This window comes from Symphalangus syndactylus, chromosome 10 (assembly GCF_028878055.3).
Source record: "Symphalangus syndactylus isolate Jambi chromosome 10, NHGRI_mSymSyn1-v2.1_pri, whole genome shotgun sequence".
Classification (NCBI taxonomy): Eukaryota; Metazoa; Chordata; class Mammalia; order Primates; family Hylobatidae; genus Symphalangus; species Symphalangus syndactylus.
Genome location: NC_072432.2, coordinates 96938191 through 96955269, shown reverse-complemented (window position 1 = coordinate 96955269; position 17079 = coordinate 96938191). Strand labels below are relative to the sequence as shown.

Sequence of the window (17079 nt, the reverse complement as noted above, 5' to 3'; positions counted from 1 at the left end):
GAAATGAGAAGAGGTTTGTCAGCTGCGTTAAGAGAGGAGGTTCCACGCAGACAGACCACATGAGAAAAGGCTCACAGGAGGAAGGTGCCTGGTGTATTAGGCATCTGGAGGGGTGACTTTTGCTGTAGAGCGGTCATTGGGAAAGAGGCTGGAAATGTGATTGAAGAGGACAGTGGACCCACATGACTGAAAGCCATGAATGCTGAGTTCAGGAGTTAGATTTTCTCCTGTGTGCAAAGGGGGAGACATGATGGTTTTGAAGCAGGACAGTAGCATAGTGAGAACTGTGTTTTTGAAAAGCATCTTTGGCAGTTTTGCAGAATGTGCTTTAGAGTGAGGAATAGCTACAGGACAGGAGATTAGTTATGGGCTTTTTTTTTTTAATTTAAATGCATTTTATTTTTAGACAACCTATGTGACATGTTTTTTTTTTTTGTTTTTTTTTTTTTTTCTTAAAAAAACAAGGCCTTCACTCCACATAAATCACAGTGAAAATAAATGAAGGGCCCATTTATCTTAAGACCTGGTGTTTTGTGGATGGCAAGCAGCAGCCATTTATGACGATAGGTGATATATTCAAAGTAATTGCCAAATCTGTTAATATTTACCCATTTCTAAACCATTGTTAAAGAAAATCATATACAGGATCACACCATCCTCACGGTAGTTCAGTAGAGCAACCATGCCATCAGGATTCATGTTTTCATCAAAAAAGAACTGGTAGTTTTTGAAATTAGCAAGGATGTGCTTGATTTATTCTGCAGCCCTACCATAAAACGTTTTGCTCTTTCTGATCTCTCTTCTTCAAGTTCGCCTTTCATTAATTTTGTGTCATCTTTAATGTACTTCTTTTTTGGTTTGTTTTCTTCTTGAGATAGGATCTCACTCTGTGGCCCAGGCTGGAGTGCAGTAGTGTGATCATGACTCACTGCAGCCTTGACCTCCTGGCCTCAAGCAATCCACCCACCTCAGCCTCCCAAGTAATTGGGACCACAGTGTGACCACCATGGCCAGCTAATTTTTTTTTTGTACAGACCGGGTCTCTTCACGTTGCTCACGCTGGTCTCAAACTGGTAGGCTTAAATGATCCTCTCACCTCAGCCTCCCAAAGTGCCGGAATTACAGGCGTGAACCACCTTGCCCTGCCGATGTACTTGTAGGAATCCTTTGTGAAGCTGGTTTCCTGCAAGTGATGGTTCATGACAGTATCAACACCAGTGATGACTTTGGGTGCTTTGGATACCTTTGCCCTTGGGGCCTTCAGAGGAGGCATTTCCACCAATGAGCAAATCATCAGTGTTACCCTCTGTCCTGGTGATTATCTTCTCCTCCACTGTCAGGCACAGTCTATCCACAATCTCCCAGATCTCATCAATGTCAGAGGGCCTCTCATCGTGTCTGACGAGGTCCACTGAAGGACGGGGACAACTGCACTAGCTTAGCGGGATTCTGGAGCAGTGTCGGGAGTTGGGGATGAGAGGGGAGCAGTAGGAAAAGCAGGAAGCTTTTACACTGGTTCAGGCAAGAGCAGATAAAGTGAGGCTGCAGTGATAGAAAGATGGAGTCTTGATTTATTTAGAAGGAAGTAGCCAGTTCAAAGAGGGTGGTGAGAAAGATTCTGAAGTCCAAGACACCTGGGGAAGCTTGGCAATTGACCAAAGAGAAAATGAGAGGAAGCCCAAGGCTGGGTGGGTCCATACTGGGTCTGTGGAGTGGCTGCCAGGGAAGGCGTGCCATTGTCCTCCTGATCCTCAGGGAGACAGTGGTAGAAGGAAGGACACTTGCACACGAAGTTTCTTCACCAGGTTGCTCCCATTTCAGTTTTTCAGTGACGTATGAAATCCAGAGATAACGCTGGCAAGTGAGGCACTAAAACTGTGTCCTATGTGCCTCTACCACCACTATTTCACAATGCTTCCCAGCTGTCCTCACAGTGCTTCTAAGGGATGGGTATTATGATCTCTATTTTGCCAGAGGAAATTTAGATTCAGAGAAGTCAAGTGACTTTCCAAGGCGTTTCATAGCATTTTCCGGAGAGGTTTTAAACCTGGAGATTCCGCACATCTGACTATACCACCCTGCCTCTTGGGCACAACCAGGCATAGCTATGCCACTGCTAAATTCTCCCAGACGGAGGGGGTAAATTAAAATGGTCGTTGTTGGTGAGCTTGTTTTTGTTTCAAAGTAAAGAAATGTAAGTTTAGGTAAAAATGGGTTACGGTGAATACAGCTGGAGTGTATCAAGTATTACCAAGGCCTGAGCACATACCCACCCTTACTCCAAGGAATTTGTTTTCAACCTAGGGAAAAGAATCCAGTTTTGCTTGAACTTCGGTTAAAGCCCTGGAGCAGGAAGTTCCTGTACTGAGCAATGCCAGCCTTCCTATTATCTAACAGGGCCACCATAACTCATTAGAGGTCTAAATTCTGGAGAGTGGTTTAGGCTAGCATTTTCCAAACTGGTTATTTTTCATGGACAGAGATGACATTGTGACCTGTCTTATCATCAGCCGGAGGGAGACTTTGTTTGTTTTTCCCATGGGAGTACACATTGGACCAGGCCAATCACAGGCCTGGAAGTCCCTTCCTCTCCAAGGGCACACGTTGGTGCCACACTGGCTAAGTTAGGGATGTAGGCTGGCTAAGATGATGTATTTCCTTGCAAAGCTGAGCAGCTGTAAAGGAATTTAGCTTTTGGCTTTCAGCCTTGGCCTTATTGGTCACCACTGCTTTCTATCATGCCAGAAGGGGACAAAAAGAAATGGATGCCACATGTGATCAGTATCCACGTCGTTCATCATTCTGGGCAGTCAACTTATGTTTTCAAATGCATTTTTCTTTGTGAAGAGATTTTACAAATAGAAAAATCATATTTCATCTTGTTCACGAGTGGTCTCAAAGCATTATTAGCAACACTGTATTTGGAAAAGCACTGAACAGTGAGATAAAGTTTCCGTAACACGATTGCACTTTACACTCTATTAGTCATTGATTCATTGAACAAACATTTATTAAATACCTACCATGTACCAGATACTATTCTAGTGTGAATAATGTAGCACTGTTATATCATTCATGACAGCTGTCGTTTGCTATCATTCCCATGCCTTACTTAGATGTAAGGATGAATGAGATTTAGACAAGTTAGGCTTACCCCTAATAAAACCAAAAGATGGGCCAGTGTTCATCCCTCCAACTGTATTCTAAAGGAAAATAAATCCTGCCTATTTCCTTTTTTTTTTTTTTTTCAAGACAGAGTCTTGCTCTGTCATCCAGGCTATGCAGTGGTGCAGTCTCAGCTCACTGCAACGTTTGCCTCCCGGGTTCAAGCAATTCTCCTGTCTCAGCCTCCCAAGTAGCTGGTACTACAGGCACATGCCACAACACCCAGCTAATTTTTGTATTTTTAGTAGAGATAGGTTTCGCCATGTTGGCCAGGCTGGTCTCAAACTCCTGACCTCAAGTGATCTGCCCTTCTTGGCCTCCCAAAGTGCTGGGATTACAGGCATGAGCCACCACGCCCAGCCAATCCTGTCTGTTTCATCCAACAACCCAGCAGATTAGATTCATGTCCAAAGAAACCAATCAAATCCTTTTTTTAAAAGCATACTTTCTACTCTTTTTCCCCAATCGGCAACCTAGGAAGGCCTGATGTCCAAATTTATCTCCTTTTCCTGAAAAGTAAGTTTTTCCTCCAGGCTTGAAAACTTATGCTTGATTATCCTGGACTCTGTTCTCTTCCTTGCTCTAACCACGCTAGTTAACATTCACTTAATGTCAGCTTCATAAGGGCAGGGATTTTTGTCTCTTTTGTTCTCCGTTGGGTCCCTAGCACCTACACCACTGCCTGACACATAATAGGAGCTTGAAAATAATTGTTAAATGCTGAAGGAATTCAAGTCTTGTCTAGCTCCAGGGTTAGGCTCACGATGGTGGACATGGTGGACAAAGTTAGTGTATAGTTAAATGATCCTTTAAAATTCCGTAATTTGCCCACATATTACAACATCTAGGCATATTATCTCTGAGTCCCACACAGTTTCTTCCCCAGTTTTGGAACAGATCACTTGGTCTTTCTTCAGTTGTGTCCAGATGAAGTAGTTGGTTAGTGTTTAGGGGGCACATATAACTCTAAACACTTGTAGGCCCCCAGAAAAAGGTTTGAACTTGGGACTGCCAATTCCGATTTCCCATCTCATACTTACTGAGTGGATGAGCCCGCATTATGCCTGTGATTATTTCTTTTCCTCCATTCCCTTCCTGTGTTTTTCTTTGCCAAACTCCTAAACTTGAACTGACATAAATTAAACGTGGACCTGATGCTGTTTCCCAGCACTGACAATAGACTCTTTACAAAAGCTGTGTCGACTGACAAGGGTGAACCAACCCCAGGATCCCTGAGCCCAGTCATGAATTCTACAAAGGCAGGATGGTTCTTTCTCCTTCAGATTTTCTCTTTTAAAGCTCAAAAAGGTAACAGCTTTTCAGCCTCCTTTAAAGGGCTGAATTCCTTCATAAGAACTATCACTTCCCCTAGATCAGTGGGCAACTCATTCATCTTCTTCCAGGAAATTTCTAGATACATCAGTTTTCCTCTTCAAAGTAAAGGCAACAATCTAAATCTTAGATGGAATTTCCTTTCATGCAAAGTAATTTTGGGCTTCTTGTTCTAAAGAAGGAAGGATGTACTGAGTATAAAACAAGGACTTTAAAAATTATATATACAGTATTTCCTTGACTATATTGCAAATGCATCTACTTACACAAGTCCAGTAAAGTACAATCTAAAAGAATAAAGTCAGCTTAGCTTGTGATAAACAGGGGAACTATTGTCTAAAAATAATAAAATACTCTGATTTTCTTGTAGGAATCAAGAAGAAAATTGAAGGTCTGATGGAAGCTGGTCCTTGGTTAGTGAAGTTGCATTTGGCAGATAATGGCATAGATGGAAAAGGGAAAGAAGGAGAAAATGGTTTATTGGAATTCATTCAAACTTTAACATGGTAAGTAGCAAGTTAAGAGGCTTTATTTGTTCACCTTTTAAAACTAAGTGAATTAAATCATGGGGATAATTATTTAACTGCACCTTTTTAGCAGTTTCCAGTGAGGTTTTTCAGCTCTGAGAACCAAGCAGTGACCCATCTTGGTCTTGGTACCTAACGTGGCAAACAGTTGTGTGTGGACCATAAAGCAGTTTCAAAGACCTCACTAGAAGCCCCATTTTAAAAAGTTGGCAACCAAGAAAAAACAGGAAGTATATGACCTCCCGATTTTTCTTTCTTAAAGTCAGGATATAATGTAAAATGTAATCAATGTGGCCTGAGGAAGAAGGGCGGCCTACTCAGGAGTGAACACTCTTTTGTGTTTGATTACAAAGTTGTCCCAACCTCCTCAGGCAGAAGGACACAGCTATTCTCAAAAGCTTCTCAAAAACAGGATATTTCCTTGCCATGTTTGTCTTGAGAATCTTAGGCATTTCCCTGTCCAGGCCTACTGAGTCCACATCCTCAGTGCGCCAAATAGGATTTGCAGCTACTGTAGAAAAAGCTTGCTGGGTGGAGACAACTCCAAGATATATAGTTTCAGGTAGTCGATAGTGACAGCACCATGGGGACAGTCAAGGGCAACAGAACACAGCCAAGAGCAACAGAACACAGCCAAGACTTGAGGCTTGAGGGCTTGATGGATGGCTACTTATTATTATTATTATTACTTTTATTTTTATTTTTGAGACACAGTCTTGCTCTGTTGCCCAGGCTGGAGTGCAGTGGTGCGATCTCTGCTCACTGCAACCTCCACCTCCTTAGTTCAAGCAATTCTCCTGCGTCAGCCTCCTAAGTAGCGGGGACTACAGGCATGCGCCACCGCACACAGGTAATTTTTGTATTTTTAGTAGAGATGGAGTTTCACCATGTTGGCCAGGCTGGTCTCAAACTCCTGACCTCAAGTTATCTGCCCCTCTCGGCCTCCCAAAGTGCTGGGATTGCAGGCGTGAGCCACTGCGCCCGGTCTACTTATTATTTTAGAAGAAAAATATTCCTTCTCTGTCTGGGCATGGTGGCTCATGCCTGTAATCCCAGCACTTTGGGAGGCCGAGGTGGGCAAATCACTTGAGGTCAGGAGTTTGAGACCAGCCTGCCCAACATGGTGAAACCCTGTCTCTACTAAAATACAAAAAAATTAGCTGGGCATGGCGGCAGACACCTGTAATCCCAGCTACTCAGGAGGCTGAGACAGGAGAATCACTGAAACCCAGGAGGCAGAAGTTGCAGTGAGCCAAGACTGTGCCACTGCATTCCAGCCTGGGGAACAGGAGATGAAAGAAAAGAAAGAGAGAGAGAGAGAGAGAGAGAGAGAGAGAGAGAGAGAGAGAGAGAGAGACAGAAAGAAAGAAAGAGAAAGAAAGAAAGAAAGAAAGAAAGAAAGAAAGAAAGAAAGAAAGAAAGAAAGAAAGAAAGAAAGAAAAGAAGGAAGGAAGGAAGGAAGAAGGAAAAGATTTTTCTCTAATATACTTATTCAGGAAGGATGGGAAGATTTTCAACTTTAATAGCTTCTCTGCTTTTTCTATAATAATCCTATTAATAAGCTTCATTTCATTGCCCTTTTAATACAATGCAGATTTAATATATTGCTGATATATTATGCTTTTAGTATATTGCTAAAATTTTGTTAAGGATTTTAGCATCTATGCTCATGAAGCATATTAGTCTGTACTTTTCTTTTTTTTTTTTTTTTTTGATGGAATCTCGCACTGTTGCCTGGGCTGGAGTGCAATGGCACGATCTCAGCTCACTGCAACCTCTGCCTCCCGGGTTCAAGCGATTCTCCCACCTCCGCCTCCCAAGTAACTGAGACTACAGGTGCAGATCACCATGCCCGGCTACTTTTTTGTATTTTTAGTAGAGATGGGGTTTCACCATGTTGGCCAGGCTGTGATCTCAAATCATCTGCCCACCTCGGCATCCCAAAGTTCTGGGATTACAGGTGTGAGCTACCATGCCCGGCTGTACTTTTCTTTTCTCATAACACCTTTGTCTGGCGTTAAGATCAGGGTAATTCTAGCCTTACAGAATGAGCTAATAAGTGTGCCCCTCTCTTCTATTTTATGAAATAATTTGTTTAGCATTGGCATTATCTCACCCTTAAATATTTGGTAGAATTATCAGTGAAAACATCTGGACCTGGAGATTTCTTTATGGGAAGGTTTTTAACAACAAATTCAATTTTGTTTGTTTATTTGTTTGTTTTTTTGAGACGGAGTCTCTCTCTGTCACCAGGCTGGAGTGCAGTGGTGCAATCTTGGGTCACTACAACCTCCACCTCCCGGGTTCAAGTAATTCTCCTGCCTCAGCCTCCTGAGTAGCTGGGACTACAGGCACTTGCCACCATGACCGGCTAATTTTTGTATTTTTAGTAGAGATGGAGTTTCACCATGTTGGCCAGGATGGTCTCAATCTCTTGACCTCGTGATCCACTGGCCTCGGCCTCCCAAAGTGCTGGGATTACAGGCATGAGCCACCGTGCCTGGCCTAAATTCAATTTCTTTAATAGGTATAAGGCTATCCTGGATATTTTATCTTGAGTAAAGCTTTAGTAGTTTGTGTCTTTCAAGAAATTTATTTCATCTAAATTGTCAGATTTATTGGCATAAAGTTCTTTGTAATATTTTCTTATGATCCTTTTAATGTCTGTAGCATCTATAGTGATGTCTCCTTTTTCATTCTTCATGTTGATTACTTGTGTTTTCTCTTTTTCTGATTGATCTGGTTAGAAATTTATTAATTTTATTGGTCTTCTCAAGAAACCACTCTTGATTTTCACTACTGTTTTTCTGTTTTTAACTTTATTGATTTCACATCTTGTCTTTATTATTTCCTTTATAATAGTAGGAATTATTATGCTTACCTTGGGTTTAATATGCTCTTCTCTTTCTAGATTATTAAAGTGAAAGCTTAAGTTATTGATTTTAAATCTTTTAATTTTTCTAATATAAATGTTTATATTAGCACTAAGCACTCCTTTTATTGTATCCTATAAATTTTGATATGTTATATTTTCATTTCATTCAGTTCAAACTATTTTCTAATGTTCCTTTTCATTTCTTCTCTAACCTATGGGTTATTTAGAACAGCTCTGTTTAGTTTCCACATATGTGTATATTTTTTCAGATATCATTCTGTTTTAATTAAGAGATTAAGAATCTCTTGATTCTTAATTAAATTCTGCTGTGGTTGGAAAATATACCTGGTGCAATGGCATGACCTCGGCTCACTGCAACCTCTGTTTCCCCAGTTCAAGCGATTCTCCCATCTCCGCCTCCCAAGTAACTGGGACTACAGGTCCCATGCCTGGTGTGGTCATGTAGTCCCAGCTACTTGAGAGGCTGAGGTGGATGGATTGCCAGAGCTCAAGAGTTTGAGATCAGCCTGGGCAACATAGCAAGATCTCATCTCTAGGGGAAAAAAGAAACGCACTTGTTTTCTTTCTTTTATGGCCCAGATCTGATCTATCTTGGTAAATGTTCCATATGCATGAGAAAAGAATGTGTATTCTGCTGTTACTGGATTGAATGTCCCATAAATGTCAATTAGGTCAAGTTGGTTGGCAGTGTTATTGAAGTCTTCTATATATGTACAAATTTTTACGTGTTCAATCAGTTATTGAGAGGGGAAAATTGTGATTTTGTTCATATCTCCTTGTAGTTTAATCAGTTTTTGCCTCATGTATTTTGAAGCTCTGTTTATAGGTACATAAACATTTTTGATTGTTGTGCCTCTTGATGAATTGACACTCATCATTATGAAATGGTCTTCTTTATCCTTGGTAATGGTCCCTACTTTGATTGATATTAATATAGCCACTACAGGTTTTTTAATGAATATTTACATAATATATCTCTTTTCATCCTTTGGTTTTAACCTATCTGTGTTTTTATATTAAAATTGGGTTTCTTATAGACAGCGTATAGCTGAGACCTTCTTTTTTTATCCATTTGACAATCTTTGTATTTTAATTGTTTAGACCATGATATTTAATGTGATTATCTTTATGGTTTGGTTTTTAATCTATCATCTTGCCATTTGTTTTCTATTTGTCTCATCTGTTCTTTGTTCCTTTTAAACTAGTTTTCTGTTGCTTTTTGGATTAAGTAATGTTTATAATTCCATTTTTATATCTTTTATTGGCTCGTGTGCTACACCTCTTAGTCTTCTTTTTTCTAGTGGATGCTCTAGTGTTTACAGCCTTCATCTTTAACTTATTACAGTCTACCTTCAAATAATGTTATACTACTTCACTTATAGTATAAGAACCTTACGACAGTCTACTTCCATTCTCTTCCTATCCTTTGTGATTTTGTAGTCACATATTTTACCTTTACAAGTGTTATAAATCCAAGGATACCTTGTTATTATGTCTATCTTAAGCAGTTGTTTTTTTAATAGGAGTTTTTTATGTTTATTCAAGTATTTACCATTTCTGGCATTCTTTATTCCTTTGGCTATATTCATATTTCTACATGATACAATATTCTTCTGTCTGAAGGACTTACTTTATACATTTCTTATAATCCTGGTCTGCTGGTGATGAATTATCTAAGCCTTTGTGTATCTAACAAGTCTATGCTGCCTTAATTTTTAAAGTGTTTTTTTTTTTTTTTTTTTTTTGGCTAGGTACAAAATATTTGCTTGACAGTTAATACTTTTTTTTTTTTTTTTTTTGAGATGGAGTCTCACTCCTGTCACACAGGCTGGAGTGCAGTAGTGCAATCTCGGCTCACTACAACCTCCACCCCCTGAGTTCAAGTGATTCTCCTTCCTCAGCCTCCTGAGTAGCTGGGATTACAGGCATGTGCCACCACACCTGGCCAATTTTTGTATTTTTAGTAGAGACAGGGTTTCGCCATGTTGGCCAGACTGGTCTCGAACTCCTGACCTCAGGTGATCCACCTGCCCTGGCCTCCCAAAGTGCTAGGATTACAGGCGTGAGCCACTGCCCCCAGCAGACAGTTAATACTTTTAAGATGTTGCTCCACTGTCTTCTGCTCTTATTGTTTGTGAAGAGGCACCACTATCTTCTGCTTGTATTGTTTCCGAAGAGACATCATTTTTATCTCTAATCTTTTGTACATAATTTGTTTTTATTCCTCTGTATGCTTTTTTTCTGCTTCTTTTTTGAGACAGAGTCTCACTGTCACCCAGGCTGGAGTTCAGTGACGTGATCTTGGCTCACTTTAACCTCTGCCTCCCTGGTTCATACAATTCTCATGCCTCAGCCTCCCAAGTAGCTGGGACTACAAGCGTGCAACCAATATGCCCAGCGAAATTTTTTTCGTATTTTTAGTAGAGATGGGGTTTCACCATGTTGCCCAGGCTAGTCTCAAACTCCTGGCCTCAAGTGATCCAACCACCTTAGCCTCCCAAAGTGCTAGGATTACAGGTGTGAGCCACCGTGCCCAGCCTCTGCCTGCTTTTAAGATTTTCTTTTTATCACTGGTTTTCAGCAATTTAAGTATGACTTGCTTAGTGTGACTTTCTTCTTGTTTTTTTCAGATTGGAGTTTGTTGAACTTCTTAGATCTATGCATTTGCAGTTTTCATCAAATTTAGAAAATTTTAGAACACTCCTTTTCAAGTATTTTTTTTCTATCACTCCTGTCTTTTATCCTTCCGAAACTCTAATTACATATATGTTAGGCTACTTGATTTTGTCCCACAGCTAAATGATGTTGTATTTTTTTTTTTTTTTTTTTTTTTGGTCTTTTTTTCCTCTGCATTTCACTTTGGGTAGTTTCTGTTGCTATGTCTTCACATATTGTCTACAATGTCTACTATGCTGCCAAGTCCATCCATTGTATTTTTCTTATCTCAGACATTGTACTTTTTAATCTCTGAAAGTTCAATTTAAGTCTTTTCTCTTTTTTTTTTGAGACAGAGTCTCACTCTGTCACCCAGGCTGGAGTGTAGTGGCGTGATCTCAGCTCACTGCAATCTCCACCTCCCAGGTTCAAGCAATTCTCCTGCCTCAGCCTCCCAAATAGCTGGAATTACAGGCACCCGCCACCATGCCTGGCTAATTTTTGTATTTTTAGTACAGACAGGGTTTCACCATGTTGGCCAGGCTGGTCTTGAGCTTCTGACCTCAGGTGAACTGCCCATCTTGGCCTCCCAAAGTGCTGAGATTACAGGTGTGAGCCACCACGCTGGCTCAATTTGAGTTTTTTTTATAGCTTCCATTTCAGTCTTCTTCATGTTCATATTTTCCTCTGCCTTCTTGAATATATAGAGTATACTTAAACGTTTTAATATCTTTGACTATTAATTCTATCTTCAGTATCATTTTTGGATGTTTTGATTGATTAATATTTGTTCCCAGTTATAAGTCAGATTTTCCTGCTTCTTTTTTTAATAGAGGCCAAACATGGTGAATTTATGTTATTGGGTGATGGATTTTTTAAATTCCTTTTTTATTCTTTTTAATATTTACAGGCTTGCCCTCTGATGCAGTTAATTTCTTGGCAATAGTTGGATCCTTTTAAGGCTTCTGGGGTGGGTTGTTTGTTTGTTTGTTTGTTTGAGACTCTGTCACTCGCATCACTGTGTCACCCAGGCTGGAGTGCAATGGCACAATCTCGGCTCACTGCAACCTCCGCCTCCCAGGTTCAAGCGATTCTCGTGCCTCAGTCTCCTGAGTAGTTGGGACTACAGACGCGTGCCACCATGCCTTGCTAATTTTTGTATTTTTAGTAGAGATGGGGTTTGTCCATGTTGCCCAGGCTGGTCTTGACCTCCTGGTCTCAAGTGATCTGCCTGCTTCAACCTCCCAAACTGCTGGGATTACAGGCATGAGCCACCGCACTCGGCCAAGGCTTGTTTTAAAGCTTTGTTTGGACACGTCCAGAACAGCTTTTACTGTAGGATTAATTTGGTCCCACTACTGAGGCAATACGCTTTTTAGCTCTCGATGCCTCATGTATTAGGAGGTTTTTACCCTCTGGCTGTTGGGAATATTATCTGTTCTCAGCCCTGTATGAGCTTCAGGGGTTGTTCCACCTGCCTGTCCTCTGAGTGTTTCCCTAGCCTTAGCACTTTCCTCAAAAGTGTACTCAACCAAAGTTTTAGGGTAAACTCTCTGGAAAAGGCACAGAACTCTCTATTTCTATAAGGCCCTCTCCTTTCCAGAATTCTGTCCCATAAATTCTAGCCACCTTTACCCAAACTCTGAAGTCTGTGTCTCAACTCAGTGAGGCCAACAGAATCTGATAGCCCTCCCTCCCCGCAGTGCTGGGACCCGGAAAGGCTCTCCAGGCAGTTAAGTGGGGCACTCACAGGGCTCACCTTGTGTGTTCCCCTTCTCAGAGCTTGTTGTCCTATCCTGCCTATTGTCTGATAACTGAAAACCATTGTTCCATATATTTTCTCTGGTTTTTAAAATTTGATTTTGGGCAGAGGGTAAATCCAGTCCCTGTTACTCCATCAAAAGCAGAAGTCCTGCATCACTTTATGGTCACCTATAATGCAATAGATGCTGTGAATGTAGGTTTGTTACTCTTCACACCAACTCTAAGTCATAAATATCATTACTCTCATTTTACAGATGAGGAAACTGAGATTCAAAATGGGTAAGTCACTTGCCCAGAAAGTCAGAGTTGTAACTGTAAAATTGGGTTTTAGGCCTGGCGTGGTGGCTCACACCTGTAATCCTAGCACTTTGAGAGGCCAAGGCAGGTGGATCACCTAAGGCCAGGAGTTCGAGACCAGCCTGGCCAACATAGTGAAACCCCATCTCTACTAAAAATACAAAAATTAGCCGGGTGTGGTGGCCCGCAACTGTAGTCCCAGCTACTCAGGAGACTAAGGCAGGAGAATCGCTTGAACCTGGGAGATGGAAGTTGCAGTGAGCTGAGATTGCACCACTGCATTCCAGCCTGGGCGACAGAGAGACTCCGTCTCAAAAAAAAAAAAAAAAAAAATAGGTTTTAAACCTGGGTCTTACTGACTCAAAGTCTAAGCCAAGTTCCTTGTTTGAAGCATCCCTACCCTCCCAGAACCCTGGAGTACTCCCATGTTCCCCTCTCCACCCAGCTCACCCTCATTTCACTCTGATGTTTCTTGCACCACTCCTGGCTCTCATTCATGATGACTGCCACCTGCCTCCACTGACCATTGTAGCTAATATCCTTGGTTTTGCATTCCCTTTCAACTACTCCTACTCTAGCGACCTGAACGACTTGAACTCATAATGATAACTTAGTGCAAACTTAGCATCCATTTAACTTGACTAATTTAAATATTGTATCATTGAACTCTTCCCCACTTTTTCAGCCTCACCCCATCTCATGGGCAGCTGGTAGCTTTCTGATGTGACTTGTGCAGTCGACTGCATGCTCACCTCAAGCACAGCTACCCGTCTCCATTTCCACCTTCTCAGGTAAACCCCCACTCTCCTGCTGCGCCTCTCTGCAGTGCTGACAGGCTGTGCCCTAGAAGTAGAAGCACCGTCTTTGCAGCCCCAGCCCACCCTGGCAGGCCCCACTCTGGGCCAGCTGTAGAGAGAGCTGGAGGATGATCACAGACTTCAGGAGGACTTCAGGGAACAGATTTGTAGCTCCTCACCTTTCATCACTGGGGGCTCTGAGTATCTAGGAAGAGGAGCTCAGTGGATGCAAGAGAGCCGAGGGGATTGTCCAGGGGCTGTTAGCACAGTCAGTTCCTGGAGTCTGCTTGCCTGAATATACTTGGAATGGCTTATGCATATGCATTTATGTTGGGGTAAAGTTTGATGATGGAGAATAGAGGACACTAACCACTCACCTACCTACTAGCCCTGGTCACCCTTGGTACTACTTGGGTCTATCCCCACCTTCAGGTTAACTAGTCCAGGGACAAATGATACCAGGACTTTTGTTTGTGATGAGGCCTTACCGAGCTTTGCTGCTTAAGTCTACCCCTACAGACAATACCAGTGACTTCTTTGAGCTTAAGGCAGGAGCCAAATGGCCCTGCTGGTTCCTCTTGTTATGAGCGAGGCCTCCCTCTGATCGGCACTCATCCAGCAGTGGTCTAAGGGGCTGGCAGAACAGTATAATTACTTAAGGCTGACCTTTTATCAGATTTTGCTTTTGGCTCTGACCACACAAAACATGACAGCAGAACTGGCCACAAAATTTGTGGGGATCCAGTGAAAAATGAAAATCTGTGAGCCTTTGTTCAAATATTATGAAGACTTTCATGATGATGGTAGCAGAGCACTAAACCAGGTGAGGGGACATTCAGAGCGCCGGGCTGTGTGTGACAGGGTGTGTGAATACCACTAACGATGTACGTTAGCACCAGGGATTCCTTTCCCTTGCTTTTTTTTCAGCTGATATAAAATATTTAAATCATTTTGGGCCAGGTGCGGTGGCTCACGCCTGTAATCCCAGCACTTTGGGAGACCGCGGTGGGCACATCGCTTGAAGCTGGGAGTTCGAGATCAGCATGGCCAACGTGGTGAAACCCCATCTCTACTAAAAATAAAGGTAAAAAAAAATAGCTGGGAGTGGTGGCAGCCGCCTGTAATCCCAGCTACTTGGGAGAATGAGGCAGGCTTGAAGTATTGCTTGAACCTGGGAGGTGGAGGTTGCAATGAGCAGAGATCATGCCACTGCACTCCAGCCTGGGTGACAGAACGAGACTCTGTCTCAAGAAAAAAAAATCATTTTGTCTCAAAAAAAAAATCATTTTGTCTTCTTTTGTAAAGTGTAGGAATTGACAACTGCTGGAGATGAATGTGTATTTTGGTATACTTGAATCATGCTTAATGGTTATTCTCAAGCACACTGGCTGGCTGCACAGCCCTGCTCCACAGTTTACTTGCAGTGTAACCCTAGGCAGGTTAAATCACTTCTCTTTACCTCAATTTCCTCATGTATAAAAATGGGGATAATAATAGTGCCTAACACAAGAGACTGTCATAGGATTAAATGAGATCATGTGTGTAAGGTGCTAAATATAGCGGCCAGGGATCCAGCTAGCACCTTTGTACAAATTAGAAAAAGAGTCCCTTTGCACAGATGAATTAAAAAGGCACCACCTCTGGCCAATGAATCAGAGGAAGTTCCCCTTCCAGGTCCATGCTTTGGAGCCCAGCATTTGGCAAGCAGAACTCTGCTGGATTTCAGCCCCACTTACCTTCTCAGAAGGCACCTTGTGCAGGGCACAAGCACTTAACCATGTGGGTGGCCCTGGTCACAGCTGGCGTGTAGTGAATGCTCCATCAAACCTTAGCTCATGTGAGGCTTCACAGTGTAGTGGTGAGATCCACGGCCTCTGGAGTCTACCTAGATGTAGAATCGTTGAGTTATGAAGTTTGTCCTCCTCACTTCCTGCCCTCCTTCTATGGACCTTCTGTTCTACCTCACATCCCTGCTGTTCACTCATTTTGTCTGAAGACACTGCACACAGCCAGGCAGTTCAGGAAGCCAAGGCTGGTCAAATGCTGACTAGGCCGACTGTTTCCTCAAGAGCAAGACCTTTGAGAGAGTCTGGCAGGACCATTCAGCTCTGGCCTTGCATTCCGGCTGCTGAATCAGTGGAAAACATATACAATGAGCGAGAAAGTAGCCTCATATTCAGTGTGGACCCTAACTGAAATTTCATACCTGCAGCCAATGGTAAGAGCTTGAAACTGTTTTATTGATAGTCATATAACTTCTTTCAGAGCAGAGGCCATGTGTCAAACTTCTCTTAATCCCTGCAGTGCTAGGTACATAATATGCAGGTAATAAGTATGCACTCAATATACCATCATTGGCATTGCATTTGCAAAATGCTTTCATAGAAATGGCTTCATTCTGTTTTCACTACAACCTTATGAAATAGGCAGAACAGCCTTTTCAGGCCAGTTTTATAGATGAAGGAGGTGAGGGCACATAGCCTGCCATCATCACATGATCTGACACATGATTTGACAAGGGGTCAAAGCTGACCAGGAGTCCAGGCCTTTGCCCAGATTTCTTATTCACTCATGACGCCAGAGAGTCCCAAAGACCAGTCAGCAGTCCAGTGCAAGGCCTGTACTTTAAGAAATTTCCCATGGTGGCACATGCCTGTAATTCTAGCTACTTGGGAGGCTGAGGCACAAGAATTGCTTAAATCAGGAGATGGAGATTGCAGTGAGCCAAGATTATGCCACTGCACCCCAGTCTGGGTGACGCAGTGAGACCCTGCCTCAAAAAAAATTTTTTTTTCAATAGTCCTCAAAGAAATTACAAATGTAATGACAGTACAGTTTACTATTCATAAAACTAAAGTTATTTGATTTAAAGAGCTATCCTTTGTTTTCAGACTATGCCCTTCCTAATTTGATGTAAAAACGTTTGCTCGTTTACAGTGTTGATAGTTGTTATTTCTTGACATACTAAAAGTTGCCAAACCTTTGTCTGTCCCTCTAAACTTTTGGACATTTGCTGGTATGTAAAATCTAAACCAGGAAGTCCTGCATCACATTATATCATACCATATCTTTTGAGTAAATAAACGAATGAAGGATTTCAAGCAACCAAAAATCCTTATTCTACCAACTTACCTAGGAGAAGTATCCAAACTAGAGAGAGTAGATTGGTAAAAATTGGTTTCGGGGTATCTTTGGTCTCACATTGGGCCAATACATCATCTTGGGTTTGGGGTTGGGGGAGGGGGTTTAAAAAGAGAGATCATTCTCCAAAATAACTAGATTGAGGTTCTTTGAGTAACAATGCTTGACACAATGCGTGTGTGTGTGTGTGTGTGTGTGTGTGTGTGTGTGTGTGTGTGTGATTTTCTTTTGACAGCCTGATCAAATACTCTGCCCACTTAAGGGAAATTGACCTTGGAAACAATGTTCTGGGAGAAATGGCTGCTGCTAACATACCTGAAGTGCTGAGAGCCAGAAAGACAGGTAGAGTGTTTTCAGGTTATGTGTTTCCCCTCCACCTGCCCACAACCACGCACTCCTAAATGCTGGACTACTCACAACTTGCTCCGCTGTTTTCATTTAAGTAACTGGCCCGATCTATGCAATGACCAGGAACACTGTCACAGGCCAGCCATCATTGTGTCAA

At 42.1% G+C, this 17079-nt stretch overlaps 1 protein-coding gene across 1 annotated transcript in view; it reads left to right on the top strand.

Moving 5' to 3' along the window:
- Positions 1-17079, top strand: part of LOC129491646 (uncharacterized) — a 68666-nt gene that overhangs the window by 48331 nt on the left and 3256 nt on the right. The window contains exons 7-8 of the mRNA XM_055296165.2: positions 4868-5003; positions 16810-16916. Of these exons, the coding sequence (XP_055152140.2) occupies positions 4868-5003; positions 16810-16916 (243 nt within the window). The remainder of the gene's footprint in view (positions 1-4867; positions 5004-16809; positions 16917-17079) is intronic.